Genomic DNA, 19,836 nt, shown 5'->3' on the forward strand with positions numbered 1-19,836 from the left:
GAGAGAGAGAGAGAGAGAGAGAGAGAGAGAGAGAAGCAAGCTCCCTGCTGAGCAGGGAGCCCGATGAAGGGCTCCATCCCAGGACCTTGGGATTATGACCTGAGCTGAAGGCAGACGCTTAACTGACTGAGCCACCCAGGTGCCCCTCTTTTCCTTTTTTGACCACTCTGGTAGAGATGTGGAGTAAGAAGGTAGGAAAACCAGTTAGAAAAATAGTTGAGGAAAGAAATGATGAGCTAGGGCTTGGTGATAGGGATGGAAAGAAGGGCTAGTTCTTGAGAAAGGCTTAGGGTATACGAGGCAGATTTATTCTCTGATAAAAGGACTCTTCTATACCTATTTCATGGTTTTTATCAGGATAAAAATAATGTATGTGAAAGTATTTTGTAAATAGTAAGATTTATTGTGTGATGTGGATATATATAAATAACAAATATATATTCTCCCCAGAACTGTTCGAAAATCAGTTGCAGACATGATACCCCTTTATCCTTAAGTATTTCAGTGTATATTTCCTAAAAATCACAGGCTTTCTGCTACATAACCACAATATAATCAAAACAGGAAATTAACATTGCATGATATTATGTAATTCTTAATAAGAGTCTACAAATCTTTTTTTTTAAGATGCAGGTTTTATTATTTATATATTTTTGAGTAATATCTACACCCAACATGGGGCTCGAATTTACAACCCCAAGATCAAGAGTTGCATGCTCTACCAACTGAGCTAGCCAGGTGCCCCAAGATTCTATAAATCTTACTCAAATTTGGCACTTAGTCCATTAATGTTCTTTATAAAGGCAAAAGAAAATCTCAGATTATGTGTTGCAGTCTTTTGTCATTTTTTAAAAAAGATTTTATTTGTCAGAGAGAGTGCGCACAAGCAGGGGGAACTGCAGGCAGAGGGAGAAGCAGGCTCCTTGCGGACCTGGGACAGGACCCTGGGATCATGACCCGAGCCGAAGGCAGACGCTTAACGGACTGAGCCACCCAGGTGCCCCCAAAGGGTGATTTTCTAATCCAGTTACTTTTTGCATTTATTAGTTGGATTTTTACTGTAAGGAGGAGCTTTCTCTTATTTACTTATTTGTGTGTTTATCAGTGTCTGTGTAGACTTACAGATTTTTATTTTAGTCAGTGTTTTAAAATCTTTATTGTCGGGGTGCTGGCTCAGTCTGTTGAGTGCCTGACCCTTGGTTTCAGCTCAGGTCGTGATCTCAGGGTCCTGGGATCAAGCCCCGCATCTGGTTGGCTCTATGCTCAGCGTGGAGTGTGGTTGAGGGATTCTCCTCCCCTCCATGTCCTTCCCGCTCTGCTCCTCCTCCCCTGCTTGTTCTCTCTTTCTCTCCTCTAAAATAAATAAATAAATAAAATCTTAAAAAAATAAAAAAAAATTTGTCATTGTTTATGGTGATGCTCAAGTTGATCCAGATTTGGTCACTGGGAGCTTTTCATACTAATTTCTGTGTCTTTTTGTTTTTTTAATTTAAGATTTTAGGTGTGACTATATTTCAAATTTGGTTTTATTTTTTAGAACAGCTTTAGGTTCAAACCAAAAGTTACTGTAGCCTTTTTAAAACTATCATTCTTTGAGAGCTGATTTTTTTTTTTTTTTAAAGATTTTATTTATTTGACAGAGAGAGGCACAGCGAGAGAGGGAACACAAGCAGGGGGAGTGGGAGAGGGAGAAGCAGGCCTCCCGCCGAGCAGGGAGCCCGATGTGGGGCTTGATCCCAGGACCCTGGGATCATGACCTGAGCCGAAGGCAGACGCCCAACGACTGAGCCACCCAGGCACCCCTAATTTTTTTTTTTTAAAGAAAATGTTTCCTGTGTATTAGTGACTTAAAAAGAAGCATTAAGCAGATTTTAAAAAACAGACTTTATTTTTAGAGCGGTATAGGTTCATAGCAAAATTGAGCAGAAAGTATAGAGAGTTCTCCTATATCCCTTGCCCCAACACATGCATAGCCTTCCCCAATATCAATCACAACAGAGTGGTACATTTGTTACAGTTGATGAATTATTATCAACCAGACTCCATAGTTTATGTTAAGGTTCACTCTTAGTGTTGTCATTCTATATATGTCAAAACCCATAGAATGTACAAGTATCCACCATTATAGTGTCATACAGCATATTTTCACAACCCTAAAAATCCTCTTTGCTCTGACTGGACATTCTCCCCTCCCCACAACCCCTGGCAACCACTGATCTTTTTACTCTCTCCTTAGTTTTGCTTTTTCTAGAGTATCATGTAGTTGGAATTACACAGTATATAGTGATTTCATATTGGCTTCTTTCACTTAGTAATAGGCATTTAAGGTTCGTCTGTGTCTTTTTATGGCTTGATCCGTCACTTGTTTTTAGTGCTGAATAGTATTTCATCGTACCACAGTTTATCCATTCACCTCAGATCATGTGTCGCACCTACTGAAGGACATCTTGGTTGCTTGCAAGTTTTGGCTGTTACGAATAACATCTGTATGCAGACTTTTGTGTGGACATAAGTTTTCAACTGCTTTGGCTAAATACCAAGGTGCACAGTTGCTGGATTGTATGGTAAGAGCATGTGTAGTTTTGTAAACTGTCAAACACTGTTCCTAAGTGGCTATACTATTTTGCATTCCCATCAGTAATGAATGAGAGGTCTTGTTGCTCTATGTCCTCGCTAGCATTTGGTGTTACCAGTGTTCTGGATTTTGGTCGTTCTAATAGGTGTGTAATGGTACCTAATTGTTATTTTAATTTGCAATTTCCTCTTGACCTAGGATGTTGAGCATTTTTTCATGTGCTTATTGGCCATCTGTAGATGTTCCTTGGTGAGGTTTGCCTGTTTAGATCTTTTGCCCATGTTTTAATTGGATTGTTTGTTATTGTTAAAGTTCAAGAGTTCTTTGTATATTTTGGATAACAGTCCTGTAGCAGATAGGGCTTTTGCAAATATTTTCTCCTATTTTCTGGCTTATCTTTTCATTCCCTTGACAGTGTGTTTTGCAGAGTGGAAGTTTTTAATTGTAGTAAGAAATACTTCAGAAAGTATTTTTCATGGTATTTTATCTAAAAAGTCATTGCCATAGCTAAGGTCATCTAGATATCCTTTTATTTTGTCTTCTAGGAATTTTATAGTTCTTCATTTTACATTTAGGTCTGTGATCCATTTTGAGTGAATTTTTGTGAAGGATGTGAGGTCTGTGTCTAGAGTAAATTCTTTGCATGTGGGTGTCTAGTTGTTCCAGTGCCTTTTCTTTTTTTTTTTTTGAAAAGACATCTTTTCTCCATTGTGTCGCCTTTACTCCTTTGTCAAAGATCAGTTGACTATATTTGTAGGTCTCTTTCTGGGCTCTGTTCTATCCCATTGACTTGTCTATTTTGCAAATAACACACTGTCTTGATTATTGTAGCTTTATAGTAAGTTTTGAAGTTAGGGGTATCAGTTCTCAGACTTTGTTTTTCTTTTTCTTCAGTACTTTGGTGGCTATTCTGGAAATTATGGTTCTCCATATAAACTTAGAGTTGCTTTGTTGATACCCACAGAAGAACTTCCTGGCATTTTGATTGGGATTGCATTGAATCTCTTGATGAAGTTGGGAAGAAGTGAGATTTTGACAGTTTTGAGTCTGCCCTTCCATGAACATGGAATAATAATCCATTTCTTTAGTTCCTCTTTGATTTCTTTCATCAGAGTTTTATAGTTTTTCTCATATAGGTCTTGTATGTGTTTTGTTAGATTTATACCCAAGTATTTCACTTTTGGGGGATGCTGGTGTAAATGGTGATAATGTTTTTAATTTCAAATTCCGTTTGTTCATTGTGTTATATAGGAAAGCAGTTGACTTTTGTATAGTAACCTTGTATCCTGCAACCTTGTTATAATCACTTATTAGCTCTAGGCGTCATTTTGTTGATTTTTTGGGGTTTTCTATATAGACAGTCCTATCATCTGTCAATAAAGACAGTTTTATTTTTCTTCCCAATTTGTGTACTTTTTAAATTTTCTCCTACAGCATTAGCTAGAATTTCCAATTTGATGTTAAAAGGAATGGGGAGAGGGAATATTTTGCCTTATTACTGATCTTAGTAGAAAAGTTTCTAGTTTTTCACCATTAAATATGATGTTAGCTGTAGGGTTTTTTGTATATGCTCTTTACCATGTTGAGGAAGTTCCCCTCTATTTCTAGTTTGCTGAGAGTTTACCCCCCGCTCCATGAATGGTGGTTGGATTTTGTCAAATGCCTTTTCTGCATGTATTTGTGTGATCTTGTGGTTTTTTTCTTTTTCGGTGTGTTGATATGAAGGATTACATTAATTGATTTTTTGAACATTGAGCTAGACTTGCATATCTGGGATAAACCCCACTTGCTTGTGGTGTATAATTCTTTCTATACATTGTTGGATTTGATTTGCCAATATTTTCTTGAGGATTTTTGCATCTTTGTTCATGAGAGACATTGAAAGACAGGTTTTTTATCACTTTTTAACTTTTAGTTTTCTGAAGTTTGTGTGTTATTCACCTGTGCAAGTTTAAGATGAAATAAACTTTGGTTCATATTTTGATAGATTTTCTTTATTTTATGAACTGTACCTACAAGTTGTAGAAAGAAGCTGTATTTGTAAGTTTTCCAAATGTTTTAACATTGCTTCTCAAACACAAATGTTTTATTTATTATTAGACTCAATAGTCATAAAATTATTCTGTAAAAGTACTACAGAAGTTTGAAAATGCTTACTGTCAATTTTTCTACAGACTGGTAAACAGTTTGTAGACTATCACAGGCTCCTGGACCATGGTTTGAGTAGCAGTCTGAATATTATACAGTGTACTGCTTCTTGCTCCTTTTCTTTTCTTTTTAAGATTTTATTATTTCAGAGAAGAGAGCACGCGCGTGGGGGGCGGGGGCAGAGGGAGAGAGAGAATCTTAAGCAGATTCCATGCTGAGTGCAGAGACCGACGTGAGGCTCCTTCCCAGGACGCTGAGATCACAGCCTGAGCTGAAACCAAGAGTCCGCTGCTTAATTGACTGCGCCACTCAGGAGCTCCTCCTGCTCTTTTTCTAATAGTCTGAGCCTTAATTCTCAGTCTTGAACAGCATTTTTACTTTCCTAATAGATTTTAAAATTTTTCATTATGAAAAGCTTCCAGCACACATACACACATATATATATAGACTAGAAAAATGAATTCTCATGTATGTGTCACCCATATACTAACACATGGCCAATCTTGTTTCATTTATGTTCCTCTTACTTCCTCCCAGTCTAGTATTTTAAAGCAAATTCTAGACATTTTACAGCACTGTAAATATTTTCAGTAAGAGAAAAGGACTCTTTTTTTTTTTTTTTTTAAGAAAGGGAGCGGGGGTGAGAGGCAGACGAGAGACAGAGAGGGAACCTTAAGCAGGCTCCATGCCCAGTGCTGAGCCTGATCTCGATCTCACAAACCTGAGATTTTGACCTGATCCGAATTCAGGAGTCGGACACTTAAACTAACTGAGCCACTCAGCAGCTGCCCTGAAAAGGACTTTTTTTTTTTTTAAAGATTTTATTTATTTATTTGAGAGAGGCAGAGAGAGAAAGCATGAGAAGGGGGAGGGTCAGAGGGAGAAGCAGAGTGGGGAGCCTGATGTGGAACTTGATCCTGGGACTCCAGGATCATGACCTGAGCTGAAGGCAAGATAGGTTAACCAACTGGGCCACCCAGGTGCCCTGAAAAGGACTTTTTTTTTTTTTTTTTAAAGATTTATTTATTTATTTATTTGACAGAGAGATAGCACAAGTAGGCAGAGTGTCAGGCAGAGGGAAAGGGAGAAGCAGGCTCTCTGCTGAGCAGGGAGCCCGATGCGGGGCTTGATCCCAGGACCCTGGGATCATGACCTGAGCCGAAGGCAGCTGCTTAACCAACTGAGCCACCCAGGCGCCCCCTGAAAAGGACTTTTTTAAGAGCATAGGTACCACGCTGTTAATCACACCTTAAAATTTTAATAATTTCTTAATAACAAATCAGTGTTCAAGTTAATTTTTAACGTGTATTTAAATTTTAATACACAACCCCACACACAGGAGTTTGCTGATTGCATCTCCATGGAATCAGTTCTATCCCCTATAATCCTGTAAACCGGTAATTAGATCTGGAAGCTTGATCTTATTCAGGTTTGATAACTATTATTATTTGGCACAAGTAATTCATAGGTGGTATGGTATATGAATGTTTGATAGCTTTATTTTAAGAATAAATTTTTGATACTGCTTACATCTATTAAGTGATCATTAACTTAATATTAGTATGTATTTTAAAATTTGGGCTTGCCTACCAGAACTTAATAACAAATGGAGCAGGGAAAAGTTAAGAAAATGCTTCATTATTTCTGGAAATAGAGTATTTGCAAAATTCAGTAAACAAGATTTGAAAGTGAGTCTTTACATAGAAGAATATTGAGACTCTTTGATAATTACAGTTTAGTATGTGGGATGGAGATTCTCAAGATTATCTTAATTCATTTTTTTTTTTAACAGGTGAGAGAGTTGAGGCTCTAAGATAAAATTGACTTACTTGCTATCTCACAGTCTTTGCTTTCCTTTAAAAAAGGGACACGTATGTATAGGCGCTGCAGTTCATACACATCTGTCATTTGGGGAGATCCTCCGTTTTTCGGTCGTCTAAATGAAAATGGAAGCCTTTTCTATAATTTTAATCGACATACTGTGATTTCTTTAGTAATCTGGATTAGTGTATTAGTTTAAGGGAAGTCAGGCTGTTTTTTTGTTTTTTTAACAAAATTTATTTATTAGCACTAGCGGGAAGGGCAGGGACAGCGAGAGAGAATCTCAAGCAGACTGTGGGGCTTGATCCCACGACCCCGAGATCATGACCCGAGCCAAAAGCAAGAGTCAGGATGCTCAACTGTGCCACCCCGAGATCATGACCCGAGCCAAAAGCAAGAGTCAGGATGCTCAGCTGTGCCACTCAACTGTGCCACCCCCAGGCTGGCTTTAATAATATTTTCTTTCTCAGGGATTAAATAAAATAAAAATAAAATAAAATAACAAAATAAAAACACAAAATAAAAAATAAACAAAATAAGAAAATAAAAAACCCAAAAAATCCCTTAAGGTATTTTATAGTAGAGAACCATGGTGAATATTCCCAGGTGGTTTTTTTTTTTTACTCGATTTTAGATGCTAAATTTAGTATATCTTTTTTTTTAAATTTTATTTATTTATTTGACAGAGACACAGTGAGAGAAGGAACACAAGCAAGGGGAGTGGGAGAGGGAGAAGCAGGCTTCCCACGGAGCAGGGAGCCCAATGTGGGGCTCGATCCCAGGACTCTGGGATCATGACCTGAGCCGAAGGCAGAGGCTTAACGACTGAGCCACGCAGGCACCCCAGTATATCTTGTTTTATAAGTAACTTTTTTTTTTTTTTAAAAAGAGGGAGGTGGGGGAGGGGCAGAGGGAGAGAGAGAGAGTCCCAAGCAGGGCTCAGTCTCACGACCCTGAGATCATGACCTAGCCAAAATCAGGAGGCAGACGCTTAACTGACTGAGCCACCCAGGTGCCCCTTACAAATAATTTTGTAAGGTCTTGCTTATTGCTCAACTTTTTAAAGATTTTGTAGTAGTTCTCAATCTAGATATGCTGTGGGAATATTCTCTGTAATTTTGTTTATTTATTTAATTTAAAGATTTTATTTATTTGAGAGAGAGAGAGAAAGCAAGAAAGAGAGAGCACACAAGCAGAGGTAGAGGCAGAGGGAGAAGCCGACTCCCCGCTGAGCAGGGAGCCTGATGCGGAGCTCGATCCAGGACCCTAGGATCGTGACCTGAGCCGAAGGCAGACGCTTAACGACTGAGCCACCCAGGCGCCCAATTCTGTGTAATTTTAAAAAGCAAAAGTTGGAGCCTAATGTGTGTTAAATAAGTTTTTCTAAGTTTTCTCATTTGAACATAATCTGTCATAGTCATCTAGGAAGGGACTGCTTAGTGAGAAACTCATTGCCATTCATTAATAGTCCAGATTCTGGATAATTGGAATAAGTGACTATGGGCTGCAGTATAAATGTGTATTTATTATGTAATGTGTATAGTACCAACTTTGGAGCCAGAATCCCTTGCTGTGCCACTTAGTAGCTTTGTGACTTTGGGCAAGTTTCTCAGCTTCTCTGTTCCTGTTTCCAGTCCTTAAAATTGGAGACAATACTAGTACCTGTTTCATAGGGTTCTGAGGATTAAAGTAGTTAATGTATATGCACAGTGCTTAGAACATGTGTAGCATGCTGTAAATGCTTAAGTTTTAGCTGTTTTCTTAGTTGGACAAGGCTGATCCTGAGAAAATTGTGAGGAAGACAGAGTTGACTTAGACGTTCATCCATCTCTAATGATTGGGTAAGCAGTGCCGTTAGCCTTCTGCTGTCTTTGGCATTCCTTCCCAGGTTGCCCTTTGCTAAACCTTTGCCTACTTGTTCTCCTTGTCCCTGCAATGTAAACCTAAATTACAAAATCCCCATCCTATTTTCCTGTTAGTCATTACACTAGGAATCATGAGAAAAATGATTGAGTTGAATGACTTTACATTATTAATAAATAACATTCGTGAATAACTTGGGTTTATAAAATAAGTTTTTTTTCTTTTTAAGATGTCATTTTTAAGTAATCTCTACACCTACCGTGGGGCTTGAACTCACAACCCTGAGATCAAGAGTCACATGCTCTACTGACTGAGTCAGCCAAGCACCCCATATAAATAAGTGTTTCAATGAAAATAACTTTAGTGGATTGGAAGTTAGGGAAAATAACAAATTTGAGCAAAGTTGAAGTATTGGGAAAAATATATGGTAGCTCTGAGTTGGTTTTGCCTTGGAATATTTCATCCATTTGGTTCCCTCTGCTTTTCATATCCCTCCCCTCTCTCTCTTTCTTTCTCTCTTTCTTTCAAAGATTTTATTTTTTTATTTTTATTTTTTTTTAAGATTTTATTTATTTGACAGAGAGAGAGAGACAGCGAGAGAGGGAACCCAAGCAGGGGGAGTGGGAGAGGGAGAAGCAGGGTTCTCGCTGAGTGGGAAGCCTGATAGGGGGCTCGATCCTAGGACCTTGGGATCATGACCCGAGCCGAAGGCAAATATTTAACGACTGAGCCACCCAGGCGCCCCTCAAAGATTTTATTTATCAGAGAGAGAGAGAGAGAGAGAGAGAGCACTAACAGGAGGGAGGGGCAGAGGGAGAGAGAGAAGCATACTCCCCGCTGAGCAGGGAGCCCAACATGGGCTTGATCCCAGGACCCTGGGATCATGACCTTAGGATGACATGAGCCGAAGACAGACGCTTAACCAACTGAGCCACCCAGGCGCCCCTATCTTTTTCTTTCTTTTACATCAGAACTCACTGATTATCTAAAAGTTCCAAGTTTGTACCCCTCCTTTCTCGAAATATCACACAAAAAGCATCCATAGTGTTTGGCAAAAAGATGGCCTTTAGTTGGGCTTAGGTATAGTAATGACTCTTGGTTTCTATGGATACTTTGTTAATTGGGATTGATGTGTTTAGTGTGAACAGAGAATAGATAGGATAGTGAAAGAAATCAAATTCTGAATGAGGTAGCATCTTTGTAGTTCTTGCAAATGTTATTTTTAAAATGCTGGGTTGATAATGCACTCTTGGAGCTAACCCACTTCCATTCATGTTTAAGAAAATCATTGTCATGTTTCATCTAATTAGATGCCCTGAGCATTGTAGACCTTTGGTAACTTCTGTGGGTTGTTAGGTTACATTCGTTTTGTTTGGGATTATAATAGGGTGTGCATGATTGACTTGTGAAGTCTCTGAAACTGTCCAAATGAACCATGCTGAAATGGGTAGTATGGTAGTTCAAGATATATGCGTGTATATATGTACGTACATATAGATGTATGTGTATAGGTTGTGTGTGTATATATATATATATATGTAGTGTGTATATATGTATGTGTATATGTGTAGGAACTGAAGAATATAGAGGAAGTAGGCAAGATTACAGATAAAGCCCTAGTGCATATTTAAAGAGGTAGAATTCCTCTTGAAAAGAGTAGAGAGTATGGGGTGCTTGGGTGGCTTAGTGGGTTAAGCGACTGCCTTTGGCTCAGGTCATGATCTCAGGGTCCTGGGATCGAACTCCCCGCCGGGCTCCCTGCTCAGTGGAGAGTCTGCTTCTCCTGCTGCACCTCCACCCTGCTTGTTTGCGCGTGCGCTCTCTCTCTCTCTCAAGTAAATAAATCTTAAAAAAAAAAAAAAATAGGGAGTAGATTAAAAGAGCGTTACTATTGTTTTGTGCAAGAGTTTTGACATATTGTAAATTTTTTTTTTTTTAAAGATTTTATTTATTTGTCAGAGAGCTAGAGCGAGTACAAGCAGGGGAAGCTGCAGGCAGACAGGGAAGCAGGCTCCCTGCTGAGCAGGAAGCCCGATGAGGGACTCAATCCCAGGACTGTGGGATCATGACCTGAGCTGAAGGCAGGTGTTCAACTGACTGAGCCACCCAGGTGTCCTGACATAGGGTAAATTTTTGTGTCTATAGCTCTAATCGGTGGATTGCTAAGTAGTTTGAAAGAAAAACTATTAGAATTGTAGCTTTCATTACAGTTTTTCCTGATTCTGCAATGTTCACATATTAAAATGTAAACTTCATATTCTTTGTTATATTTCAGGGACTTAGGTTTGGTTGGAATGAAGTTAGATGTACTAGTTGTATGGGTAATGGGCTCAGTTAATCAGGCACAGTGCTAGTAAGACCATGGTCACCATGGCAGGTGTTAATTTAATTTTGTTATTTTAACTGAATTTACTTTGTCCAGCTTGCCCACAAATTATTGGGAAGGGACCTTAGCAAGTATGTTTAATAAAGTAAGTTACGTCAATAACTGTGATCTCTCTGTAGGAGGAAGGGCAGCACATTTTTGAGATCTGCTTCCTTTTTTTTTTTTTTTTTTTTTTTTTGAGATTTTATTTATTTGACACAAAGAGCACAAGCAGGGGGAGCAGCAGAAGGAGAGGGGGAAGCAGGGAGCCTGACACGGGCTTGATCCCAGGACCCTGGGATCATGACCTGAGTCAAAGGCTGAAGCTTAACCGACTGAGCCACCCAGGCACCCCTTGAGATCTGATTCTTGATTACTTTTTACAAAATTTCACATAGATTTAGTACTTTCAGAGGGTATTTAATGATCGTAAAAGTTTTTGTGACCTTTACAGGACACAAAGGACTTGTATCCTTTACATTGCAGGGCATGAACAATTAACCAGCTCATGAGTGCCTATGGTTTGGTACCTAGTTGTTAGTGGTGGACATTGTCTACTGAGGTCTTGCCACAGGAGTGGATCCCATCCTCTAAAATTTCTTTTTGCCTGAGATTGCTTTAAGCTCCACTCCTGTCTTTTTTCAGTACACTCAATGTGGTTTGTTCTGTGGATTTTACTAAACATAGGGCTGGTCCACATTCCATGCCACTTGATGCCCTGAGCCACAGTTTTTTTTTTTTTTTTTAATTATTTGAGAGAGAGAATGTGTGCATGCGCACTGAGCAAGCACGGGGGTGGGGAGGGGCAGAGGGAGAGAGAGAGCAGACTCCATGCTGCTCGTGGAACCTGATGTGGGGCTTAATCCCACGACCCTGAGATCATGACCTGAGCCAAAACCAAGAGTCTGCCCCTTAACAGACTGCGCTGCCCAGGTGCCCGTGAGCCGCAGTTTTCGCTGTCTCTGTCAAATAAATAAAATCTTAAAAAAAACCAAAAAACAAAAGACGCAGTTTTCGAAAGCTTGGCTACCTGATTGAAAACTGAGAATACAGGAAACACATACACGCAAATCAATATTCTGGAAACTAGCCCCAGGAGGAAATACAGTTAGTGCCAAATGCCGGTAGAAGTGTGATGGTTTGGAGTGTACTTGAAGTGATTTGGAAAAAACTCACAAGAGATGAGACTTGACCTGAGCTTTAAAGAAGGGATGGGATTTGCCACAAGTTGAGCATGTGTATCTGTTATGCTTGTGTTTGTAAAGGTAGTGCCTATCATTTGGGCGGGGTGGGGCTGGTACGTGCATGAGGCTGGGGTATGTGTGCGGTGTTTGGGAGCGAATCCGTGAGGTGGGTGTTGTGTGCGACTACTGGAAGGAGTTGGGAGTTCATTCAGTTGCAGAATTGCTTCGGAAAGAGTGCCTTGCTATTAGGAGGATTTTTCTGGTAACAGTAAGCTGGGTGGATTTAGAAAGGGAAGGCGCTTAGAAGGCTATTAGAGTAGTTCTGACCTGAACTGAGAAGGGTTGATGGCAGTGGGAAATGGGAAGAAAGGAACTGATTGGACAGAAACCATCAGAGAGACTCTGGTGGGGGGAAAGGCAAAATTCAAGAGGATTCTGCGTTTCTGTGCTGGGTGCAGAGGTCCTCATGGTGTCCTTAATGGATACAGGAGAAGTCAGGGTTAAGAGTTTGCTGTGAGAGGAAGAGAAGAGGTTTAATGTAGGATGTGATAAGGTATTGGAGCCCTGAAATGAGGTCAGATTTATGGATAGAGGGTTCACTGTACCATCAATCTTCAGGATCTCGCTCAAGGCCAGTTGTTTTTTCTATTGACTGTTGTGAGGAAGGACAGTGATGTAGAAAGATGTGGAGGAGAAAAGAGGGGAATGACTGTGTGGGATTTTTGGCTTAAGAGTTAAGTAGTACTTTTTATATATCAATACTATAGTTCAGAATTACCATGTGATACTGTAACAGAACCTGAAAATTCAGCATGCTTGGAATAACCTAATTTTAACTTTCATCTGTGTTCCCCTAAGATGCTTTCTGAGCATTTATAAATTTCCATAGATTTATGTTAATATTTATATCAAAAATTTATATTAATGAGTTAATATTTATATTATTGAATACAGACTCATATTTAATAAAGCTAATACAAAACCCTAAGGACTGCTATTAGTCCGTTGTTTGGATGACTTAACCATTTGAAACTAATTGGCAAATGGGCTTCTCTGTTTCTTTCTTTACTTTTTTTTTTTTTTTTGAAGATTTATTTATTTGAGTGAGAGAGCGTGCACAGCAGGAGGAGGGGGAGAGGGAGAAGCAGACTCCCCATTGAGCAGGGAAGCCTGATCTGGGGCTCTGTCCCAGGACCCTGAGATCACATCCTGAGCCATCGGCAGACGCAACCAACTGAGCCACCCAGGCACCCTGCTTCTCTCTTTCTTAAGGAGTTTATACATGATGAGGATTATTTCACGTCTCCAGTTTTTTTTCCATAGGGTTTTAGTAGGTGGTTGGGAGAAGTTGTGGAGTAGCTACAATTTTGAGGAATTGCCTTTAAATGAGATCTATTTCTTCTACAGTGTTTAGTAATGCTTCACAAATGTGGTCTAATTAATTCATTATTAAGCATGACAGTATAAAAAATGTTCAGTTGCTAGCCTCTGTTTTCCCCTGATCATTAATCCATATACCATAATACTTGGGTTTTTATTATTATTTCAAGTGGGAAGTATATAATCAAAAGCATTGATCAGTTTAGGACTGCTTGATAGACTTGGAGACATTATTGAGTCTGTCTACAGGTAGAGCTTGATGCACAAATGGATTCATGGATTCTTTGGTCCATAGGATGGGAATTGCTGGTATTGCATTAGAACCAAGGAATATTTGTTTGAAGAGTAGAAGTTGTGTCTGGTTCTCCTTAAAGAGGGTCCAGATTGTGCAGATTTTATTTTTGCTTTTTATTGTACCAATTAATTGAAGTATGATTCATTGGATAGAATTTAGAAGTCTGTTACATGTAAAATTAGACTTGTAAATTAAATTACTTGGGTATATGACAATATGTTAACTTAAGAGATATTTAGTAACAGTTTTATTTCAGTGTATAATATTAATTCTCAGAGCTGGTTGCTATTAAAAAAAATTTTATGTTTTTGGGGGGATTTTTGACATCTGGAAGAAAACGTGTACTTAGTGTTAATTTCATCTCAATAATGCAAAATCATATAGTTGAGCCAAAGTTATCTTTACTCTTCCATTCCATTTACTGATTACAGCAGGTACAAATGGCTCTCAGATAATCCTCTCCAATGAGTTTTAGTTTTCAGTTCCTAAAAAACGGTATTTCTACAGTCTCAATTTCCCATAGAATTGATACCGTATACATCATTATTTAATATAATGCACTTGCCTTAAAACTTTGGAGCATGGTTTTGGTATTGCTTAGTTACCTGGATTTTTAAAGAGGGAGGCTATTTACCAGGCATATACGACAATGACTCTATTTTTTTTATGGTAGTGTTTTTTTTTTTTTTTTTTTGTCAGACGTGGACATTTAAACATGTTGTGCTGGCACATTAGTTCCATGAAGATTAGCTAAGATAATGTAAGGTCACAAGCTGTTTAGTTGAGCCTGTAAACATAATCAAAGTAAGACTTACTGAAGCAAGCATGAAGTTTTGAATGTGAATATTTTAAATGAAATACTGAAATTACTTATAGTAGCCCTGGATATATATTAATTACGTCATTTGTTCTTGTCACAAGTTTCTACTTGATCATGTTTTTTTCCAATAGCACAAGCAACTTATTTATATTTCATTCTTGAGAAACTAAAGGAAGAAACTGCCTAATGAATATGAAAATTGCCATTAAATTAGAGTGTCCATTTTATGGATGCTTATATGATTATAGTTTCTTGCTCTTCAACACACTTTTGGACTGGTGTTAGAGTGTGTGTAATCCGTGTGTACAAAGTAAATTTCAAAATCTAAGCAATATAAATATAAATAAGGTGGGTTAGGGAAAAAATACAGTTGCTGAAGGAGAAAAAGACTTCAGGCTAAATACAAGCCATATTTATTTTTTGCTTTTTCTGCTTACTTGGTTTACACCACCTTTTCCTCTTCAGTAATAACAAGTAATATGGGTAGGAACTGACTTAACACTACTAAGTTAATATTAACAATGCCATTAGTGCATATACACACATGTTTAAGGCTTTAGAGAAAAATGTCTTTCCTGTCCTGACCAGCCCAATCAGTTAGCTAATTTTATTGTTAAATAAATTTAATTTATTAAAGTGCTAAATACAGTATTATTAAAAGAAATGACTAGGATTAAAATAAAGGCTTTTTAAAAAAATAAATACTTCTGGATAAAGTTAGCAGGCTTCCATTGAAACTCAGTTTTGGTTTCCTTTACAGGACTAGCTATTCACAGTCAGAACCACTTAGCACGCTTTGCCCATAGCGTCTACTGAGGAAGTCAGAATCTGAGCCAGCATGAAGACTGAATCTTGTCTTTGGTCTGATTTATAAACCATACTTTTATTCTACCATGTGCAAGGTGGAGGTTATAGCATGGAAACTAAAACCTTAGTAAGTGTGATTTTTATTTTGGCTAATAAATTATAGCCTTTCTTGTAGTGAATTTGTCCTCTTAACGGAGTTCACAGTATAAATGGAGTGAGGACTTGGCAAACAGGGACACAATAATACACATACAAAGCCAAAGATTGAGCTTTTCAGGTCAGGAAAAATCTCTGAGAAAGGGAGGCAAAAGCTTCTGTTACTCTGCCTAGGATTTTTCACTTTTCTGGTTAAAAATAGGTGGCAGGATGATATTTAGTTGAGAAGGGATATAAGAAAATGGCTTTAGTGGCAGCCATTAGAAAAAGTAATTATTAAATTTGCTGTGGAAGTTACTTCATAAATTAGTTGGCATTAAATCAGGAAGTATTCATTTTAGTGTAGTGTTAGTAATAAGCCCAGTGTAGAATCCTAGGAACCTTTTAAAATATTGAATATGTGTTTAGTATGAATTGAATTTTGAGTATGTTTTAAATATTGAATATTTTTCATGTAAGTATGAATATTCAAAATTATATTGGCATGAATATGCTAGTAGTTATCTTAGGGACGTTCCGGCAATTTTATTGTCCCAATAGGTGATGTACAGTTTTTATTTTTTTTGTGCTCCAGACAGAACTAGATTTTGAAGGTGTAGGCTATCAAGGAACTTAATCTGTATTTCAGTGTTATTTTCTGATTGTAAGGATTACTCTTCAACATTTTTCTTTTCTGCCTGTGCTTATTAAGAGCAGTGGATAAGTAGCACCTTTAAGCTGCTTTTTCTTCCTTAGCAAAAATAATAGAATTGACTTTGTTTGATCTTCTGAATTCTTCAGTGAATCAAACAGAACGATACTGTACCTAGAGAGCATAAGAATCTAAGTTGTTCATAATTTGAGAATGGTTATGTGTTTATTTGGTTTGTGTTCTTTCCCTTCTCTTTGAATCTTAACTGTTTGTTACTTTTCTAAATTGATGGTGATGACCTGGCTTAAATTAAACATTTCTATTAGCGGCTTCTCTGTTTTAACTTGCTTCCCTCTTAGAACAAACCTCCCTTTTATCTCCTGCTTATCTCTTTTGCATTCTAAAGTACAATTTCATTAAATCCCTGAGGTCTAAGATTTTTTCTTTGGGAGCTTATCTCTGGTGTCTCTAATGGAAATTGGAAAAATAAGGATAGTTCATTGCTAAATCTTACAGGCTTCTTTTGAGAGATTTATATTTTATAAGTTGAAGGGTACTTTTGGGGCACAGAGATGGAATTATGTAGTTACTGTTTTAATAACCATGTCCTCATTATTTATAGCTTCCTGCCTGACATAACTCACTTCAAGAAGAGCACAATGTCAGAACGTGGAATTAAGTGGGCTTGTGAATATTGTACGTATGAAAACTGGCCATCTGCGATCAAGTGTACTATGTGTCGTGCCCAAAGACCAAGTGGAACAATTATTACAGAAGATCCATTTAAAAGTGGTTCAAGTGATGTTGGTAGAGATTGGGATCCTTCTAGCACTGAAGGAGGAAGTAGTCCTTTGATATGTCCAGACTCTAGTGCAAGACCCAGGGTTAAGTCTTCGTACAGCATGGAAAATGCAAATAAATGGTCATGCCACATGTGCACCTATTTGAACTGGCCAAGAGCAATCAGATGTACCCAGTGCTTATCCCAGCGTAGGACCAGGAGTCCCACAGAATCTCCTCAATCCTCAGGATCTGGTTCAAGACCAGTTGCTTTTTCTCTTGATCCTTGCGAGGAATACAATGATAGAAATAAACCGAACACAAGGACCCAGCATTGGACTTGTTCTATTTGCACATATGAAAACTGGGCCAAGGCTAAAAAATGTGTTGTTTGCGATCATCCCAGACCTAATAATATTGAAGCAATAGAGTTGGCAGAGACTGAAGAGGCTTCTTCAATAATAAATGAGCAAGACCGAGCTCGGTGGAGGGGAAGCTGCAGCAGCGGGAATAGCCAAAGAAGATCGCCTCCCACTACGAAACGGGACTCTGAAATGAAAATGGATTTTCAGAGGATTGAATTGGCTGGTGCTGTTGGCAGCAAGGAGGAACTTGAAGTGGACTTTAAAAAACTGAAACAAATTAAAAACAGGATGAAAAAGACCGATTGGCTATTCCTCAATGCTTGTGTGGGTAAGTTTCTGCATTTTTTGAACGGGATAGGAAAAGGTATTAAAAATGACATGAAAGATATAAGCAGGGTCAATATTATTTAGCATTTCGGTCATTCAGCATGATAGCTGTACTCCCACTATGCATGCATGAGAATCTCTGTATTTGTGATCTTGTTATAACTTTGTTCTAAATTGCCTCCATTTCATTGTGTGTCTTTCCGTCATTAGGGAGAAAAACTTTTTAAGTTAAAGCAAAGTTTTTTACACATCAGTAGGAGAAAAATATACCTGGAGTTTAAAGCTGCTCCTCTATTTATTGTAACAGGATGTGACTGAGGAACACCAGCTGCTGCTTCATAGTGTTTGTAAACAGTGTGAGCATCTTGTGATGATAGAAGCTTTAGTCAGATGTTAAAAATATCACAAAAATGTGACTCCAAGAAGTTGAACAAACATAATATTGACCTTGAAAATACTGATGTTAATTTAACGTGAATGTCATGTAGTTAATATTTGCACATTTTATGAAACTGATTTCATGTAGCCAGCTGAGTTCCACAATTCAAATTATGATTTGTATATTTTGTGGTTTTAGTGCTTCCTAAAGAAATTCTGGATATTGGTCCCAGTTACTGGTTAAGACCTGTCGAAAGACCAGGACATGTTGTGAGAGCAGGGTTTTCTCTAGTTTCGACCTTGTGAGGTAAATATTTGTGATGTAATTCACAAAAGGAGTTATTGGACTCCCTGTGCCTTTTTGTTTCTTTTTGAGTAGGTTAGCTTTTTGAATTTTATGACTTAAATTATTTGGATGGGGTGCTTACTTTGACGTTCTGTTTTGTAAAGAAAATTTTTGTAAAGGATAATTTGGAGGGACTACTCAAGTTAAATGTTGTGTGGAACAATAGCTAAGCCTGTATTATAGCTTAGCTGTATGTGTATGTTTTTTTCCCAGTATGAATTTCTTTTGTTTATCCTCCCTGAATATAGCTCCAAGAACGGAAGACGTAACTATATGAACTTGTAAGTCCTAAGCGTAGATTTCAAGAAATCTGAGTTTTTTATTTTCGTTTTGTTCCGGCAAAAAGAATGTCCAAGAAGGTGAGTCCTTCTGAACACCAAAACACAGTAGGCACTTAGTAACTCTTGGCTCCAATTTTCTTCTATCCTGAGGACTAGGGATGAAAGCACACTGAGCCATTTTAGGCTATCTGTGTTTTTCCATTTCATCCCATTGATTTTTTTTTTCCTCCAAATTGGGGTACCCTATGTGGTATAATTTTCTTTTTTTTTTTTTTTTAAAGGAGGTACAAAGAGATTTATTTTATTGAGGCCAAAGTTGCAACATAAAATTCACCATTTTGAAAGTGAACAAATCAGTGTCATTTAGTGCATTTAGAGTGTTGTGCAACCACCATCTGTCTGGTACTAAAACATTTTCATCACCCCAAAAGGAAACCCTGTACCATTAAGCAGTTACTCTACCTCCCCTCCTCTCCCAAGTCCCTGGCAATCACGTCTGCTTTCTGTCTCTGTGGATTTACCTATTCTGGATATTCCATATATAAATGGAATCTTATGTGACCTTTTGTATCTAGGTGTGATTGTCTTTAAATTACCTGGGTGCCTTTTGGAAACTCTTAAAATCATTTTTGCAGGTGGTAATGCACTATGCATACCTTTAGTACAAGGTCGTGTTACAGTACACAGAAGTTTACAGATAGAAATGAAGTACGTTGTGACAATTACTCACCTCTGTTGGGGTCATAGAATCCTTTAGAAATCAGAGGTTCATAGTTTCTTCAGGTTAGTGGATCTCAGGTTAAGAACTTCTACTTTGAAATATTTTCTCTTGTTGAAACACAAATTAGACCAATCAATATAACTTTGTCTATGTGGCTATTATTTCTTTATGACTACTCTCATTTTGTTGCTCCCTTTTATTTTTTCCATTTTTTTTTTAAAGATTTATTTATTTATTTGAGAGAGTGAGAATGAGAGAGAGAGAGTACATGAGAGGGGGGAGGGTTAGAGAGAGAAGCAGGCTCCTCGCCGAGCAGGGAGCCCAATGTGGGACTCGATCCAGGGACTCCAGGATCATGACCTGAGCCGAAGGCAGTCGCTTAACCAACTGAGCCACCCAGGCGCCCCACATATTCTTATTTCTTTTTTTTTTTTTTTAAAGATTTAAAAAAATTTTTTTTTGTTTGACACAGATATAGCGAGAGAGGGAACACAAGCAGGGGGAGTGGCAGAGGGAGAAGCAGGCTTCCTGCGGAGCAGGGAGCCTGATGCGGGGCTCGATCCCAGGACGCTGGGCTCATGACCTGAGCTGAA

At 38.2% G+C, this 19,836-nt stretch overlaps 1 protein-coding gene across 1 annotated transcript in view; it reads left to right on the plus strand.

Moving 5' to 3' along the window:
• ZRANB1 (zinc finger RANBP2-type containing 1) overlaps positions 1–19,836 on the plus strand; it is a 61,973-nt gene that overhangs the window by 7,450 nt on the left and 34,687 nt on the right. The window contains exon 2 of the mRNA XM_032423434.1: positions 16,668–17,518. Coding sequence (XP_032279325.1) covers positions 16,705–17,518 — 814 coding nt within the window. The 5' untranslated portion in view covers positions 16,668–16,704. The remainder of the gene's footprint in view (positions 1–16,667; positions 17,519–19,836) is intronic.

The sequence above is a fragment of the Phoca vitulina genome, unplaced genomic scaffold (genome assembly GCF_004348235.1).
Source record: "Phoca vitulina isolate PV1807 unplaced genomic scaffold, GSC_HSeal_1.0 scaffold28, whole genome shotgun sequence".
NCBI classification, from domain to species: Eukaryota; Metazoa; Chordata; class Mammalia; order Carnivora; family Phocidae; genus Phoca; species Phoca vitulina.